The sequence below is a fragment of the Sciurus vulgaris genome (assembly GCF_902686455.1).
Source record: "Sciurus vulgaris genome assembly, chromosome: 3".
In the NCBI taxonomy this organism is placed as follows: Eukaryota; Metazoa; Chordata; class Mammalia; order Rodentia; family Sciuridae; genus Sciurus; species Sciurus vulgaris.
The window spans coordinates 182,996,921-183,013,425 of NC_136463.1; the positions used below are offsets into that span (position 1 = coordinate 182,996,921).

Sequence of the window (16,505 nt, forward strand, 5' to 3'; positions counted from 1 at the left end):
AGCACTAATGCAGTCACTGCGAGTCCAAACGACCCGCCGCGCTCCTCCTCCTCCTCCTCCTCCTCCGGGCAGGCCCTGGGGTTCAGCAGTGGTCTGAGTCCAAACAGCTCGCCACGCAGCCCCTCCTCTGGCAACCGCCCGTAGCTCTGGTGTAGTCACTCCGAATCCAAAGGGCCGCGCTCCTCTTCCTCCTCCTCGTCCTCAGGGCAGGCCCCGGTGTTCAGAAGCAGTCGTTCTGAGTCCAAACAGCTCGCAGCGGAGCTTCTCCTCTGGCAACCGCATGTAGCTCCGGTGCAGTCACTCCAAATCCAAGCGGCCACGTTCCTCCTCCTCCTCCCCAGGGCAGGCCCCAGTGTTCTGAGTCCACACAGCTCTCCTCGCCACTCCTCCCCTGGGAGCGCCGGAGCCCCAGTGGTTGCTCCGAGTCCCAGAGCTGTGCCGAGTGGCCTCCCTTACGGCGCTCCCAGTTGTCCGAGTTCACTGCTCCAGCGGGGGGAGGGGCGTCTCGCTGGCAGCTCTACTTCAAAGTTTCCTGCATTCCGGGACCACCGTCCTATCCGGGATGCCTTCCCAACGGGTGAGAGTCACCTGGCTGCTTTGAGTTGGTCCCAAGTGTCTCAATATCTCCTCTTTTGAATCCTGAGTCCTGGAGCAACATGAAATGCAGCCACCCTCTAGGCCGCCATCTTGAAAACCCCCCATTTACTTGTAGATCCTCATTACTAGGATTTTAATGATTAACACGACCTCTGATACACTATTCACATCCTTCCTCAGTTCCTGTTTGCATTCCACTTCTCCACTGCAAAATAAAGCCTGTTTTTACAGTCAATAGGATGCCCCTGTAAAGCAGCCAGTCCTCGGAAGGTATCTGATGTCTAAGTAAACGTAGGCTTGCCACGTACCAGGCACAGTGCTAATTGCATGAGACACATTTTCCTTTTGTTTTTAAATTTTTTTATTTTTTATTTTTTAGATTTTCCTTTTTAATCTGCACCATAACTCTTCGAGGTCGGTATCATTAATGTCCCCACTTAACATATTAGAAACCGAGGTTTAGGGAGGTTGTTACTCATCTACAACTACTCAGCAGTGGCCCCCTACTTCTGTTTGTAAACTGAGAAAATAAAGAAAAAGGGGATAGATCGAGAAAGAACATACTAAAAATGTAAACGTCATAAAGGAAACAACCGGCGGGCAAAAGCGACCTCTTCCGGTCTCTTTCCCACCGGGGCTGGGTCTCCCGCGTGGCCCGGACGCCTCCCAGCGGCCACCTCGGCGCCCTGACACTTCCGGGTTCGGGCTGGCGTCACTAGCGAGCGTCCCGGAGGGCACGGACCGCGTGCCTGCGTCTGGCGTGAGACAGAGGGCGAGGAGGAGGGTCTTCCGGCCTCACTCAACCATTTCCGGCGGGAACCGGAAGACCGTCCCAGATGGCCTCGGGGGTGGCCTGAGTGTGAATCTGATCTCAGGGGCTGGTCGCTTTTCCGCGCCGGCTGGTCGCCTTATGCCGCGGGCTGCGGCCGCCTGCCTCCGCTGGGATCGGCGGCGCTGAGGCGCCGGGGCAGCGTGCGACATGTCTTCGGGCCTCCGCGCTGCCGACTTCCCCCGCTGGAAGCGCCACATTGCGGAGGAGCTGAGGCGCCGGGACCGGCTGCAGAGGCAGTCGTTCGAGGAGATCATCCTGCAGTGTGAGCAGCGCGGCGCGGGCCGGGAGGCGGGCGGGCGGGCGGGCGGGCGGGCGGTCGGTCGGGCCGGCGGGGCCCGCGACCCGGCGCCGCCCGCCTCCTTTAGGTCTTTTCTCCCGTTTCGCCCTTGGGGTTAGGGCGGAGGGTCCCTGCCAACTCGTGCCTGCCTTGTGGGCAGGCGCCCTGGCAGCTAGGCTCCAGAAGCTCCTCGTTCAGGAGGTCGCGCTGGCGAGACGGGCGGCGAGCACTTCAGGCGCGAACGCGAGGCATCAGCGTCGCTGCCCAGAGCCTTTGGTTTCTGAGGGTCCTTTGCCCTTGCTCCGCCTCGGTGCTCTTTCCTTAGCGGGGACAGCCGCCTGCGTGGATGTGGATCTCTTCACCGCCACCCCTTGCCATTTAAGGGTACAAAAGTCCTAAGCTCTTAAACACGTCCTAATGAACTGTTCTTACCCCTCCTCCCCGAGTTGCCACAACGTACTTGACTTGTTTGGGGGAAGAAGCAGCCACTCCTTGGTCCGCTTGCCTGAGGTGACCCTGAGTTACATTGATGATGGGATTCAGGATAAAAGTAGTTGCCGGTTATTGAATTCGGGTTGTGCTAAATCGGTGGTTTTCAAGGGCAGCTGCAATTAGGATCACCTGGGGAATCTTTAAAAATAATGCAAAGCCCAAGCCACGCCCCAGATCAACTAAATCAGAGTAAATGGAGGTAGAAAAAACAGGTGTATCTGGAGTTTCTTTGGTGTTGAGGTTTGAACCCAGTGCTTCACCCGTGCTAGGCAAGTGCCCCCCCTCCCCCCCATTGCTGTGCTAAAGCACACATTTTGAGATAGGGTCTTGCTAAGTTGCCCAGGCTGTCCTTGAATTTGCAGTTCTCCTGCCTTAACCTCCCCAGTGGCAGGGATTACAGGCCACCACACCCAGCTGGTATCAGCGTTTCTGGATGCTTCCCAAGTTATTCTGGTGTGCAGACAAGTTTGAGTACTGTGGTGAATAATTGACATCTCCAAAATTTCGTGGAGCAGCTTTTACAGTTGCTCTTTTTTACACCTGAGAAAACTAAGGCCAATAATAAAACAATTATTTGGGGTTGCACAGCAGACTAATGGATTCACATGTAGGCTGGAGGTCCTTGACTTCTGCATGTTTTTCTTGCTGGAACTCCCCAGAAATGGCCTTTTATTGCCCATTCCCTGTCTGTCCTCCAAAAGGGTAATGCTGTCATGTTAATTCCTTACACTCTTAGAGGCCCTGGGAGAGTAGACTATTTCAGAAGCATAAGAAGCAGCCCTTCGACTCAGCGTGATTCTCTCGCAGGTCGTGTAACTTTAGTTCTTGGGTCTTGGTTGAATGTTTTTTCTTTAAAAGGTAATACACATAGTTGGGTCAGAGGCCCTTACTTTTTCAATTAACTTTTCTTACTCTGATTTGCTGTATCTATAAAGTAGGGATGACGCCTGCTGTGCTGCTTCATAAAACCAGTGCTGTGTTTAAGTGCTTTGAAAGCCATCTGTATAATTTATAAACGTAAGGTGCTCGTAATCCCATAGACATCAGTGGAATGTTTTTCTGCACTTCAAAAATGGATGTGGTGATGGGGGAGGGAGAATATAGAGCAGTCAGAATAAGAGATTAGAGATGGAGAGAGCACGTCTTTAATCAGCACTAGACTAATGGATATGCCTGCCCGTGGGGCTCGGGGGAGAGAAAGAGATGAGAAATTAGCAGGAGGCAGAAGAGTGAGACAACCTTGACTAGTCGGATCTTCTCTTTAAGCTAGAGGATTGACACCGGGGAGAGTTTTTCCAGCTGGACTGTACAAAATCAGTATTCCTCTACTCCCACCTTTCCCAAGCCAGTTAAATTCTCAGCCTTCATCGGCCTGGAATGCCTTGTTTAATCCCTGCCAGAGCTTGAAGAGAAAGATAGAAGCTGTGGGGGGAGACTGCCCTGATTTCTAGCCTCTGTAGTGAAAGAGACCTTTGTGAAGAGCCCTCTCGGATACCTCATATCTTTATTTATTTATTTATTTTTTATTTTTACAGTCTGGAAATTGAATCCAGGGGCATCTACCCCTCAGCTACATTCTGGCCTTTTTTTTTTGAGACAGTGTTGCTAAGGCTGGCCTTTAATTTATATTCTCTTGCCTCAACCTCCTTAATCCCTGGAATAACAGGTATGTGCCTGGTAAACAGCACCTCATGTCCTTTGAAAAACCAGAGATTATCACAGAGTACCCAGTTTTGATGGAACATTTTGAAGCTCTTTTTAGAGCCCTGTGAGCACTGGATTTTAAACCTTTCTTGGTGTTCTCCAAGGGTGGGATCACTTCCCTGTTCAGCTGAACTGATCTGTTCAACCCGCATAAGGGAAGAAAGGTGTCTCTTGTTTCTTCCCAGTAGTTCCATTTTCAGGTATCAAGGAGAAATTAGACTCAAGATTCTTCAAAGGAAAGAGAAGCTCTTTTTAACAGGAAGGGTCACTAGTATAAGTTCTGTCAAAAGTTTTGTTCTGGAGCATTTTTTTATCTCAGGTCTTACAGGGTTGTAGTCACCTCCTTCAGATGTAGCTGCTCTACAAGATTTCCATGGTCAGTTTCTTGTTCTGCTTCATACTCGCCAGAGAGTAGCACTTGGACTTGCTGAGCTAAATAAACAGTCTCAGAATCCAGGTCTTCCTTATCTTCCTGGTTTTCTCCCCCAAGCACAGGGAGGAGCTCTCTTATCAAGCTGAGAAAACTTCCAAAAGAAATTAGATTGTTTTAAACTCCCTCCTGAGGAATCTCATCGAATAACTAGGACAGAATACCCACACCCAGACAGGCTTTTATCTAGAGATTACCTGAGAGACATCTGTATAAGACACTATTCCTGTTCTCCATTTCTCACCCCCATGAGGAAGCGTTTGAAGCTTCTACCATATGGCCCCTTGTACTACATATTCGTGTATCTCCATGTTAATAAATTTAATGTACTTTTGTTAATCTCTTTTTTATAAAGGGATATAGGCCCTGACCCTCCAATGAGTAGAAAAGGGATCACTCCTTCCTCACCCTCCTGTAGTGTCCCTCATTCTGTTCATGTAACCACCTGCTTTTACAAACTCGTATTGTCAGTAAGAAAAGTCTGTAAATTTCTGATCCTGGTCTTTCATATGTTGGCTCCAACCTTTATTTTCAACTACTTATCAGAAAATTATGCTATTCCATCTTCCTTCAGCCCTAACTCAAATGTCACCACCTCTGAAACCATCCATGAAAATGAGTCATTCTCTGAGCCTTTTTTTTTTTTTTTTTTTTAACTTTTATTTTATTTTTGCGTGGTGCTGAGGATCGAACCCAGGGCCTCACGTGTGTTAGGCAGGTGCTCTACCACTGAGCCACAACCCTAGCCCCTTCTCTCGAACTTTTTATAATTGACCACATTAGATCTGGACTTCGTCATTTGTGTTTGTATTCGTAGTGATCTGATCTTAAAAACTCATATTTGCCAAATTCAAGTGCTTGTTCTTCTGTATTACTTACAGGTGCATAGCTTTTTTTTTTTTTTTTTTTTTTTTTTTTTTTGGTACCTGAGATTGAACCCTGGAACACTTAACCACTAAGCCACATTCTAGCCCTGTTTTTTTTGGTGTTGTTTTGTTTTGTTTTGTTTCGTTTTGTTTCTTTGTTTTTAAATTTTAAATTTTTTTTGAATCAGGGTCGTACAAGTTGCTTAGGGCCCTTGCTAAGTTGTTGAGGCTGGCTTTGAACTCATGATCCTCTTGCCTCAGCCTCCTGAGTCTCCTGGATCACAGGTGTGCACCACTGTGCCCAGCTGATGCATAGCATTTCACTTCACCATTTGGTGTTTTAACTTCTGAGGTAAAAATAGTTAACTTTGGAAGATGACCATTTTGACTCCCTGTAATAGGGATGACATTCTGCAGGTGTGTATCCATGGATTACTGTAGCTCACCTGCCCAATAGGTCAAGAAGCATCCAGGAATGTGTGTTCCTAGATTTTATATGATTGTTACAGTAGATGATAATGAGGACCTCACACTCACACTTCGACACCTAATAACGATACCTAACCAGGTCTTTTTTTTTTTTTTTTTTTTTTTTGGTCCCAAGTTTTATAAGATATGAAGTATAAATATAGCATAATAAATAACTTAATTTCTGGACTATTTCTTGTACATACAGATAACAAGTTACTGGAAAAGTCGGACCTTCATTCAGTGTTGGCCCAGAAACTACAAGCTGAAAAGCACGACGTTCCAAACAGGCATGAGATAAGGTATTTTGAAACTGACCTTTATTTGTTTCATTTTCACTTAGCATTTGTCTCAGTTCAGTTGTCACTTTTCTAAAAGCAAATCAAGTACTATTTTCTTCTATTCTCCAGTTTTTGTCATCTCCTTTCAAATAAGAACTGCTAAAGCCAAATAACTAAAACCATTGTTTAAAAGATCTGTACATACCTCGAAGGCTTATCAGTACAATGCTGTCAGCTGCAGAAGTTTCTCAAGGCAGGTTCCCATGGTAACCCTAGGTCAGGTTATCTTCTAACCCAGGAATACTTAGAGGCAAGTGAATATTTCTGAATAGATTTACAGAACTTGTGTTAATACAGGATTGACTGGCGAATAAGCACAAATTGCCTTTTATACAGTGCAGGCCTGTTTGATCCTTGTTAACCTGATGTTTTCAGTGTTAGCTTGTGAAATCAAATCAGCAGGTTGCGACAAGCTTTTGTTTCTTCAGTGTATTTTAAGAGAAAGTGTTTGTCCTATTGTGTTAAATATGCATGTTTGTGTTAAATATACATGTTTATGTAGGTTTGTTTACTCGTGTATTGAGGATCATGGTCAAAAAATCAAAGTCTTACTTTATCAACGCAGCTTAAATGTGCTTATTCTAAAGTCTTACTGTTCTCTTTCCATGATGTTTGCACATTCATTGTGTGAACAGTGCCCATAATATTTATCTATTGCTTTACTCATTGGTTAACACTTGGCTATTGTGAAAATAAAGCTGGATATTTAAGGGGGGTTGGTTTTTTCTAAGTGGTGGGTGTGGCCTTATTGGGAATCTGCTGAGTAGTTGCCTGCCACCCATGTTTCTTCATCTGTCAAGATAGTCTCCTGAGAGGTGACAGTGGGAAAAAATCCCAAAGAATAGATGATTTGGTCCAGTAAGTAGGCTATTAGTTACAATGTAAATAAATATCTGATAATTCTTTTGGCTGAATTTCACTGGGATAGTCCATTTATTGGAAGTCTTTTCCCACAAACATTATGATACATCTGTCCTATTCTTCTGATTACCTTATTCCTATTAATGTGTCCTTGTTTTCCCTGAGTCATATGTGGTTCCTTTTTTCCTCTATATCTTTCCCCTCCTTTTATCCACTTAGTGTCCTAGGTTCTTTGCCCCACGGTCTCTCACTTCTGTCCCTCAGTTTATGTTCATTTTGCTATCTGCCCCTTCCTATTGTTCTGGACTATGAAGAGTCTGTTCATGTTAGGCTTTCATGACTGTGATATGAACCAGGCGTTAGGATGCAGAGATGAGGAAACCAGAATCTACTCTGGTAGGAGACCAGCTCAAAGGGGTGTTTGCGAGGCAATGTGTTAAAGATACTCAGAGAAGATGGGGGTACCTGGGTGGTTTCCTTTCCCATGCCTCTGTCTCTCCTTGGGTCCTGCCTGCCTGTCTCGTTCTAATTAAACAAGAATCTCTGTGCACTCTACATCAGCGTACAGTGACACTCCTCATGAGCGTTCTCATCATCCTGCCTGGAGGCAAAAGCCTGACTCTAGCCTGACAGTATTTTCTGAGTGTGGTTCCTGGATCAGCAGCACCATCTGGGAACTTGTCGAGAAATAGGGGTTTTTGGCACTGGGGATTGAACTCTGTGATACATCCCTAGCCCCCCGCCCCCTTTTTTTAAAAATTTTGAATCAGGGTCTTCCTAAGTTGCCGAGGCTGGCCTCAAACTTGCCATCCTCCCGCCCAGCCTTCTGAGTTGCTGAGATTGCAGGTGGATGTCAGTGTACCTGACTAAAAATAAAGACTCTTGGCCCTACCCCCAATATACTATAGAGAAATTTTAGTGGTGGATTCAGTAATTTGTATAAGTCCCAAGTTTTCAACAAGAAAACTGACACAGGAGCTATAAAATAGGTTGGAAATTATAATCTAGACTTCATATATAGCATTATATTCATGTCAGTGTTATTAAAATTACAGTTTTCTTATTTTTAAATTACATGATTATCGCATGCTACATTTAAGTTTTACAGGTGTTCCACATCTGGGATGATGGGACCAAAATTAGTTAAGAAACCCTGTGGGTGATTCCGATGACCTCCAAAGTCTGAGGGCCACTGCTCTCCCGCTACTCTGAGGCTCTGTGTAAGAGCAGCATTCCCATCACCTGTGAGCTTGTTTTATTGTGAGTAGAATAGGAAGTCTTCAACCAAAAACTTGGTTCTCTTATTTTGTTTTTATTTCACAAATCTTTCTTTCTAGAATTCCAGTTCCTGGGAACAAAGGACCATGTGTTATGCTTCACATAGTCCTTATTGCTTTGCCTTTAAATGAGGGGATTTAGTACATACTTCCTAATTGGTCTTCCTAATTCAAGGTGGTTTCATGCAGTGTCTAATCTCATGGTTCTCCATGGGCTAATGTAGTGAAGTGCCAGGTCGCTTCAAAGGGTGCGTCATTCATTCTTGCTTAGATGTGCCCCAGACATTCTTGTAGAGATGGAGGGCGAAGTCAGGGTTGTTGTACTGCTTCCTTCCCTCTTTTTCATCATGTCACAGGTCATATGGAGGAGGCTGCTCTCCACTGTCCCTTCAGATCTGGGCATCTTTGTCTTCCTTCTGTGAGCTTTCCTTGCGCATTGGATTCACCTGCTCAGTGTGGTCTGGTAATGCTTCTCTGTAGTTTCAACCCAGACACTCCTCCTGAACATAATTGCAAAATTCTAGTTTTTTGTTAAACCAAAACTCTTGAGGCCGGGGAATTTCTGAAATAAGAAGACTTCCGTTTTGAGGAGGATGAAAGCCCTGCACCGCGTGGTGTGCACCCTGGGAGCTCTGCGTAGGAAGGTAGGGCTGAGCAGGCTGCGTCGCTTTGGGCTGGTTGGGGTTCACAGTCCAGAAAGCTTATTTGTGAGCAGCGCATGGTGTCCTAGGGGTCTGCTGGGATGGAATTTTAAGTCAGGGTTTCAAGGCCCCTTTCCAGGAGCTGCCATTCTAGAGAAAAGATTTGGGAAATGGAAACTGTTTTATAAGACAACCAAACTCTTGGCCAAGGACTTTCGACTTAATAATAAAATGAGGCTTTTGGTTTTTCTGTCTGCAGCTAGCTGTAGTTAACTTATTGGCTTCCCTTATCTCTTTACACTCTGACCTTTGTGACATAGGACATCTCAAAATTTTTCTTTTTTCGTAGTCTGCTTTTTTGAGATTGTGCAAATAATTTGCGAAGTTTTCAGAACTGAATTCACTCTTGATCTAAACTCATTTCTGAGGCTTCAGGAACATGCGCTTGCCGACTTATTTGTATAAACCTTCAGCTTAGGCCTCTCCAGAGGTTCAGATTCTGGGGTCCTTCTATTTGACATATTCACATGGATGTCCACAGCTGATCTCTTCAGGCCTTCCCCATACCTGCTGCACCAGTCATGCCATTTCAGTAGACAGGCACCTGCCCTTTACCAGTTGCTCAAGTCAAAGGCCTTGATCATCCTTGACTCCTGTCTTTCACACCCCACTTCCAATTTCAAGGCACGTCCTAAATCCTGTACACTGTCCTCAAAATGAATCTGGAACCTGACCACATCTCCCCACCTCCCTGCTGCCACCATAGTGTGAGCCTCATAGCCTGCTGTTGGATCTCTCTGTTTCTGCCCCTGCCCTTCCACAGTCTGCTCAGAACCATCAGTGGTCTGTGAACACCACCATCCTCAGGGGCTGAGGAGATTTGGCATGATCTCCCTACCTCCTCCTTGCCCTTAGCTTCTCTGTCTCTCAGCCCCTGGGCTGTCACCTCTCCCCCCAGTACACTGACCCTGTGCTTCCTCTCAAGCTTGCCCTACCCTCTACTGAGAGAGCCCTTCTCTTGGGGCCACATGGCTTGTTCCTCACTTCTTTCTGGTCTCTAATCTTGTCACCTCAGAGAAGCCACCTGTTAATTACCTTATATGCAACAGGAGCCTACTTGTGTTTCCTTTGTAGCACATGGCTCTTGACTTCACAAATTTGCTTTATTGTATGTCTACTCAATTGGTTGTCAGCTGTAAGAGCCGAGCTCTGTAGTCCCTGTCTTCTCAGCACCAGCAGTACCTGACACATGACTGCCACTCACACACTTGGCAGTGAGTGGGCTGGTTGGCTGCTCCGTGTTTACCTGCACTTTGTTCAGGAGCCTGGCCTTTATTCCTGACCTGACTGGTTGTGGCCTGGGGTGTTTGGTTTGCTGTACCATGTGTCTCACGACCTCTACTTTCCACTTATTAGTTGCTCATAATTGCCACTGCTGGGAATACCAAAATGGTTTCTTAGCTAGCTTGATGTGTACGTGTTTGAAATTCTGGGGTTATTGTTCCATTGCTAATCGCAGAGGGTTGAGGTTTTATTCCCCCCCACCCACCTTTTTTTGCGTATTTTCTTGATTTGGCTGGTGGTGATTAGTCCTGGACATGATGGCTCATGGAATGACAGTCAACTACAAGAAATGGCTCAACTGAGGATTAAACACCAGGAAGAACTAACGGAACTGCACAAGAAACGTGGGGAGGTAAAGATGACTCCTCCTGTTCTGTCCTCTCTGCGAGGGTCCAGTGGGGGAGACGGGAAGACAGCCACTTCACCGGAATTAGCAGCAGTCTAGCTAAACCCGGCATCAAAGAGTGGGGAAACAGCAGGAAGTGCGGGTCCTCGGTGGCGAGGTGAGCCAGTCAGACCATCCAGTCGCCATGCTTCAGCAGTGGTGGGAGCAGCACAAGTGAGAAAGCTCTCAACAACAGGGGCTTATAGTCTGGTTCACCAGAGGTCTTTCAGCACCTTGAGTGTGTTGAGTGTGTTCAACACTTTGAGTGTGAACTTCAAAATGTCAGTTCTTAGAAGGGGTGGAGTCCTAGTTGTGTTTACCCTGGAGGGTCATCAGTGCAGAGTTCCAGATGAGAGAAGATTGTTTACCATCAGTTCCACTGATGGTTGATCAGTTCCACTGAGTTGATTGTGAGGTGGGGATAGACGGGTATTCTCAGCAAGAACGTGGCAGTCACCTGTAACACGTCCAGTCCATCTACATGCTCTCTTTGCCATTCACTCCCTTTCTTGATACCTTTGCCAACCCCACAAACACCTTTATTAAAAATTAAGTGAACAGTCACTCACTATTTATTTTTCAAGTGAGATTCTTGTTTAGAGTGACTTTTGAGAGTGTTCTCTATTTCCCAGTTAGCTCAGTTGGTGATTGACCTGAACAACCAAATGCAGCAGAAGGACAGGGAGATGCAGATGAATGAAGCAAAGTGAGTAGAAACCTTTCCTCCTCGGGGTTTGGTGATTGGTTCACATGTTGTGTTTTGCTGTACTTCTTTGAATGGGGCCCGTAACCAGTGGTAGCCACACTGCATCCAGCAAGTGTCTCATTGCAGTGAATGCAACCTGGGCCCCTTTGCTGTGCAAAGGAAAGGCAAGTTCAATGCCCTCAGGCCTCGGGAGTCCCAGCTTCTTCCTAGGGAAGTAACTGTCCCTTGCAAGTGTCCCACGGGCATTTATAGTCCTCTCATGGTGGCCTTGTGTGGATTTTGGTGTCTTCCTGTGGTGGAGTTGGGGCTATACTGAGAGCCTGACCCTTGGGATTCATGGCTGATGTATTAGTTAGCAGGACCATTTTTGATCAGGAACAAGAAAAACAGGGAGTTAGAGTCCTAGCACCGTAGAGCTAGGGAGCCTCACAATAATACCTTGTAAGCACCTAAAGTTTCCCTTACCTCAAATCCTGCTTTCCATAGAGCTTCTGTTACTAGTCATTTGTGGACACGAGGAACCTTGCCTTGGGTGTTTTCTAATTGGATTGTCCTCCACACCATTGCTCCAGGCCTGGTGTGTTGCCTATGTTCCACCGCTGGCCCAAGCTCACATACTTGGCTTGCCCGTGTCCTCTGGCTTCGGTGTAGGGCTCTGGCCAAGGACCTTTCCTCTTCTGATGGCATGCTTTCAGAATTGCAGAATGTTTGCAAACTATCTCTGACCTGGAGACTGAGTGCCTAGACCTACGCAGCAAGCTTCAGGACCTCGAGGTAGCCAACCAGACCCTGAAGGACGAATACGATGCCCTGCAGATCACTTTTACTGCCTTGGAGGAGAAACTGAGGAAAACTACTGAAGAGAACCAGGAGCTGGTCACCAGGTGGATGGCCGAGAAAGCCCAGGAAGCCAACCGCCTTAATGCAGAGAACGAAAAGGATTCCAGGTGGGCATAGACAGTGGTGTCCATTTTCAGCAAAACAGAACCTAGTTCTTTAGAAAGAAAACAATGTATGGGTGGGGTGTGGGGTATAACTGTCCTGTGCAGAACAGAAACACTAACAAAATCACCAGTAGTAATAAAATAAAAGAAATTTGCATTTTTAAGGATTCTTAGTATGGAGCCACAGAATACTTCCCAGAAGGGCAGGGTGGAGGCCTTCTGACCAACAGCTAGGAAATGTTCCCACCCTTCATGGTCGAAATTTGCATCTGTGTAGTAGAAATGAAGGTTTTTAGAAGCCTGACCTCTACTGCCAGTCTAATACATCCATGGTCAAGGTCTACACTGCCTTACGTATGTTCCCATTCAAACCAGCAAGACAACTCTTAGAGAACTCCTATCCAGATGTGTTCTGACCAACCAGTTCAATAATTTTTGGCACCAATCCTGTAACACATCATGGGAAAGCTGGGAGGAGGGTATGATTCACCTAGAAAAGCGAAGAAAACTAAGCTGATACACTATTCACACAGCCCAGTAGATTAGAACATTCTTCTGAAATCCCCATATCAGTAGTTCAGAATTTAAAAAGGTTATTCTACTTCATTTAGAAGGAGGATTATAGGAAGAATCCTAAGGAATGACTTTGAGCATGTGCCCCACCACATAATAAATCCATTTAGATGGGAAAGGCAGTTAAAACCAAAGCCTTAAAGGTCAAGTTAGAAAATTTGAGGGACTATCTGCTGTTTATTTTATGAAGAGTTCCTAAATAGAAGTCTTAGAGGACTTTTCAAACATAAAACAGGGTGGCTATCTAAAATTTGCTAGGTTTCTCAACATCAAAGACACTAAAACTGAACCAGAATGCTCCCTTAAATATCTGTAACGGAGTCAGTAAGAGGAGCACAAAGCCTAGGTGGTTCATAGAAGCAGACTTGCTGTGGTCAGTAAATGCCAGAGAAAGGGGTGTTGGAGGCAGGAATACTGCTGATCGTGCGGTGCTGCTGTCTCCTGGAGGGCTTTTTGGAATAAGGAGGGTCCTGCCATTCTGGACTTGTTGGACTTTATCCTAAGGAAGCAGTGGGACTTTTTGACAAATAGTTTGTGATGGCGTATTTTCCATCAGTAGTGAAAAAGTTCATGCATCCCTTGGAGAACAGTTAAACTGTGAAATGTTCATGCAGTGGAATTTATAAAGCGATCTAAGGTTGTACATTTTAAGGATACTTGATGCCTAAAATATAGTGATATAACTGGAAAATGAAATATGTTGAATGAAACAGACTATATTCATACGGCACCCCAGCTTTGTATGCACTTAAAGGCTGGAAGAAATTATACTGTTAGTGATGTTTGGTTTTGGTGGTGAGATGATTTTTGCTTTCTCATTTTCTGCTTCTATGTTTTCTAACATGCTGAAGTTTCTAGTATGAAAAAATGAGGAGTCCTTGTATCATTTCTGCCTCACATTTACTGTAAGATAGTTGGCTTATAGCATGGTGTTCTTAGGCAGTGTGAGGATTGTGAGGGTTCAGGGTGGACAGTGCTGCCAGGTGCCATGGTCACCATCACTGAGGAGCTGTTGGAGGGAGAAAGCCCTGAGTGCCACACTGAGAGTGCTGCTAACTTAACAAGACCATGGTATGTCTGCCCTTGTTCCTTCTCCCTCCCCTTGAAATGACTTCCAAGGATTATGCCCTTGGAGTGTGGTCTTCTGACTGCAAGTGTGGGGCCTAGGGAGTCAGAATCCCTGAAAGCCTTCCCTCTGTTGCCTGCTTTCTGCTAATCCTCTGACCTTGTCCCGACTTCAAGCAGCTTTTGTGGAATTGGGTTGTGATGGCAAGCTTTTCCTGCTCTACCTCCTGTAGTAGACCACATCCGCACAGTTGGGCTCAGTAGCTGCTAATGCTTTAAGATGCACCCAGGGGTCATCTGAACTACCAGGGGAATATCTGTCCTGTCAGCCCCACTGATGAAGGCCTAGCTCAGGTGCTGTTCTTTTTTCCCTGTCAGTTTTTCACCCCTTGGCAGGATGGGACATGAAGGTAGAGAAAGGAGTAGGTTTTAGGTGGTCTGCCAGCAGGTGCTACAACTTGGAGCAGCATGACTCACTCTACATCCAGATTCTGGTTTTCTTTCAAAGGTAGTTCTTGGCTTTCCCAGCCAGCTAAGGAGTCTTTGGTAAATTGTGTATATTATAATTTTTCCTGTGAGACTTAATTTTCATCCTAATGAAGAACATAGTATAATGTGCTTTTTCAAGCTACACCTTCATCTCATCCCAAGATTCTGATAGGCCACTTATAGGGCTTTTCCCAGTTGAAGAAACTGGCACTGTGGGTAAGGCCTAAAAGAAATTCTAGCAGAGTATTGATTGGAGCTCAAATCAGGTCTGGAGTTCCAGTTTGGGGGCATTCACAGATGATTAAAATTGCCAAGGCAGGGAGAATGAGGCTCTCAGGTTTAGCTGGAGTTAGGAGGTGGGCGGGATAAGTGAGGCTGTTTCACATTCCAAGTTAGCCACAGCCACAGCTTCTATCGTTAGCCTTCGTCGATTAAAGTTATCTACACTTTGACAGTCGAGTTTCATTATACCTCACTTGCCTGGTCTGTACAGCGGAAGTAACAATAGTTAGCTCTCAGAATCACAGCCTCAACATCCGCACTGCTCAAGGAAAAAATGTGGGTTTGTGCTGAGCACATGAAGACCCTTTATTCCTGTCTATATCCTAACCTGTAGAATATGCCAACTATTTTCATAGCATTTACATTGTATTAGGTATTATAAATATCTAAAGATGATTTACAGTATATGGGACGATGTGCCTAAGTTCTCTGTACATACTGTACCATTTGGTACAAGGGACTTGAGCGTCTCTGGATTATTGTATCCATGGGGGTGGGAGGGTTGTCCTGGAACCAATCCCACACAGATACTGGGGGACAACTATACTTACCTCATAAGGTATTAGAAGAATTTAATTAATTGATCCATAAGATGATTAAACCGTGCCAAGTACAAGTAAGTCCTAAGTCAGTCTTTACTATTATTGTTCATGCTGTGGGTGTCTTAATATAGTACTGTCTAAGACTGCTGCAGAAAGCTAAGTTGTGGCCCTGATCAGCCCTCAGTAAACCTGAAGTGCCCTCTGTCCTGAGAGGCCCTGGCCCCAGCAGGTGACCTTCCTTGCTAGTTCACCTGCTTTCTCTTGTAACATGATCTCTCCTCCAGACATTCCTCTGAAATCCTTTATAATGGGGTGTGTGTGTGTGTGTGTTGAAATTGAGACTTTGGTGTCTTAGCCCGTGGTAGCTATTGTTTTGCACACACTGAATGTTCAAATGTGCTGTCAGCACTAGCAGTTTATTGCAAGTGAAGCCTCCATGTTTTCCTCATGCAGACATAAACGATAAGTTTTTTTTAAACAGGAGACGGCAAGCCCGGCTGCAGAAAGAGCTTGCCGAAGCAGCAAAGGAACCACTACCAGTTGAACAGTAAGTAGAGAAAAAAACAATCAAAACTGTGTTCTTGACCTTTTCTCTTTTAAAATTGTTTTAGTATGTTTTTATTCCTGTAAAATCACTTTAAAGATATTCCTATAAAATCGATTTAAAGATACTAGAAAACTGAAGCTAGGTGCAGTGGCATACGCCTGTAATCCCAGCCGCTAAGAGGCTGAGGCAGGAGGATCACAAGGCCTTATTTTGGGGGACGGGTACCAGGGATTGAACTCAGGGCACTCAACCACTGAGCCACATCCCCAACCCTATTTTGTATTTTATTTGGAGTCAGGGTCTCACTAAATTGCATAGCACCTTGCTTTTACTGAAACTGGCTTTGAACTTTTGATCCACCTGCCTCAGTCTCCCGAGCTGTGAGGATTACAGGCATGAGCCACCAAGCCCAAGAAGGATTGTGAGTTCAAAGTCAACCTGGTGATGTGACTCAGTGGTTAAGCACTGCTGGGTTCAATCCCCAGTACCAGACAAAGGGGTAGGGAGGAGGTGGGGGAAAACTGAAAAGGCAAAAGGTAAAAACGTGTAATTCTACCACCATCCAGAAAATAACATCTGCTGGATAATTCTAATTTTATTTTGGTGGTTTCTGATTCCTCACTTAAAAATTAGGTACTGAGTATAGTCTTTGGCCATATTTCTAATTGTTTACTTGGGACTGATTCTTGAAAAAATTGTAGTCAAAACAGTTTTAGAAAACATTGCCACATTGCCTTCTAAAAAGTTGTTCCTGTTTACACTCCTCATCAGCTGAGTGTGAACCCAGCTTCCTATGCCTGGGAGGCCTCATCATTTTCTGTGGACACTGGTCTCTTTTTGGT

The 16,505-nt window shown here is 45.5% G+C and overlaps 1 protein-coding gene across 4 annotated transcripts in view; it reads left to right on the forward strand.

The window, feature by feature from the left end:
- The first annotated feature begins 1,398 nt into the window (after nucleotides 1–1,398).
- Nucleotides 1,399–16,505, forward strand: part of ATG16L1 (autophagy related 16 like 1) — a 36,948-nt gene continuing 21,841 nt past the window's right edge. For 3 of the 4 annotated variants that reach the window (XM_079131289.1, XM_079131290.1, XM_079131291.1), the window contains exons 1-6: nucleotides 1,399–1,691; nucleotides 5,875–5,968; nucleotides 10,377–10,482; nucleotides 11,148–11,221; nucleotides 11,917–12,168; nucleotides 15,598–15,663. In XM_079131289.1, coding sequence (XP_078987415.1) covers nucleotides 1,577–1,691; nucleotides 5,875–5,968; nucleotides 10,377–10,482; nucleotides 11,148–11,221; nucleotides 11,917–12,168; nucleotides 15,598–15,663 — 707 coding nt within the window. In that variant the 5' untranslated portion in view covers nucleotides 1,399–1,576. Of the gene's footprint in view, nucleotides 1,692–5,874; nucleotides 5,969–7,991; nucleotides 8,129–10,376; nucleotides 10,483–11,147; nucleotides 11,222–11,916; nucleotides 12,169–15,597; nucleotides 15,664–16,505 lie in introns of those variants that run through there. The other variant, XM_079131292.1, reaches the window with a different exon arrangement.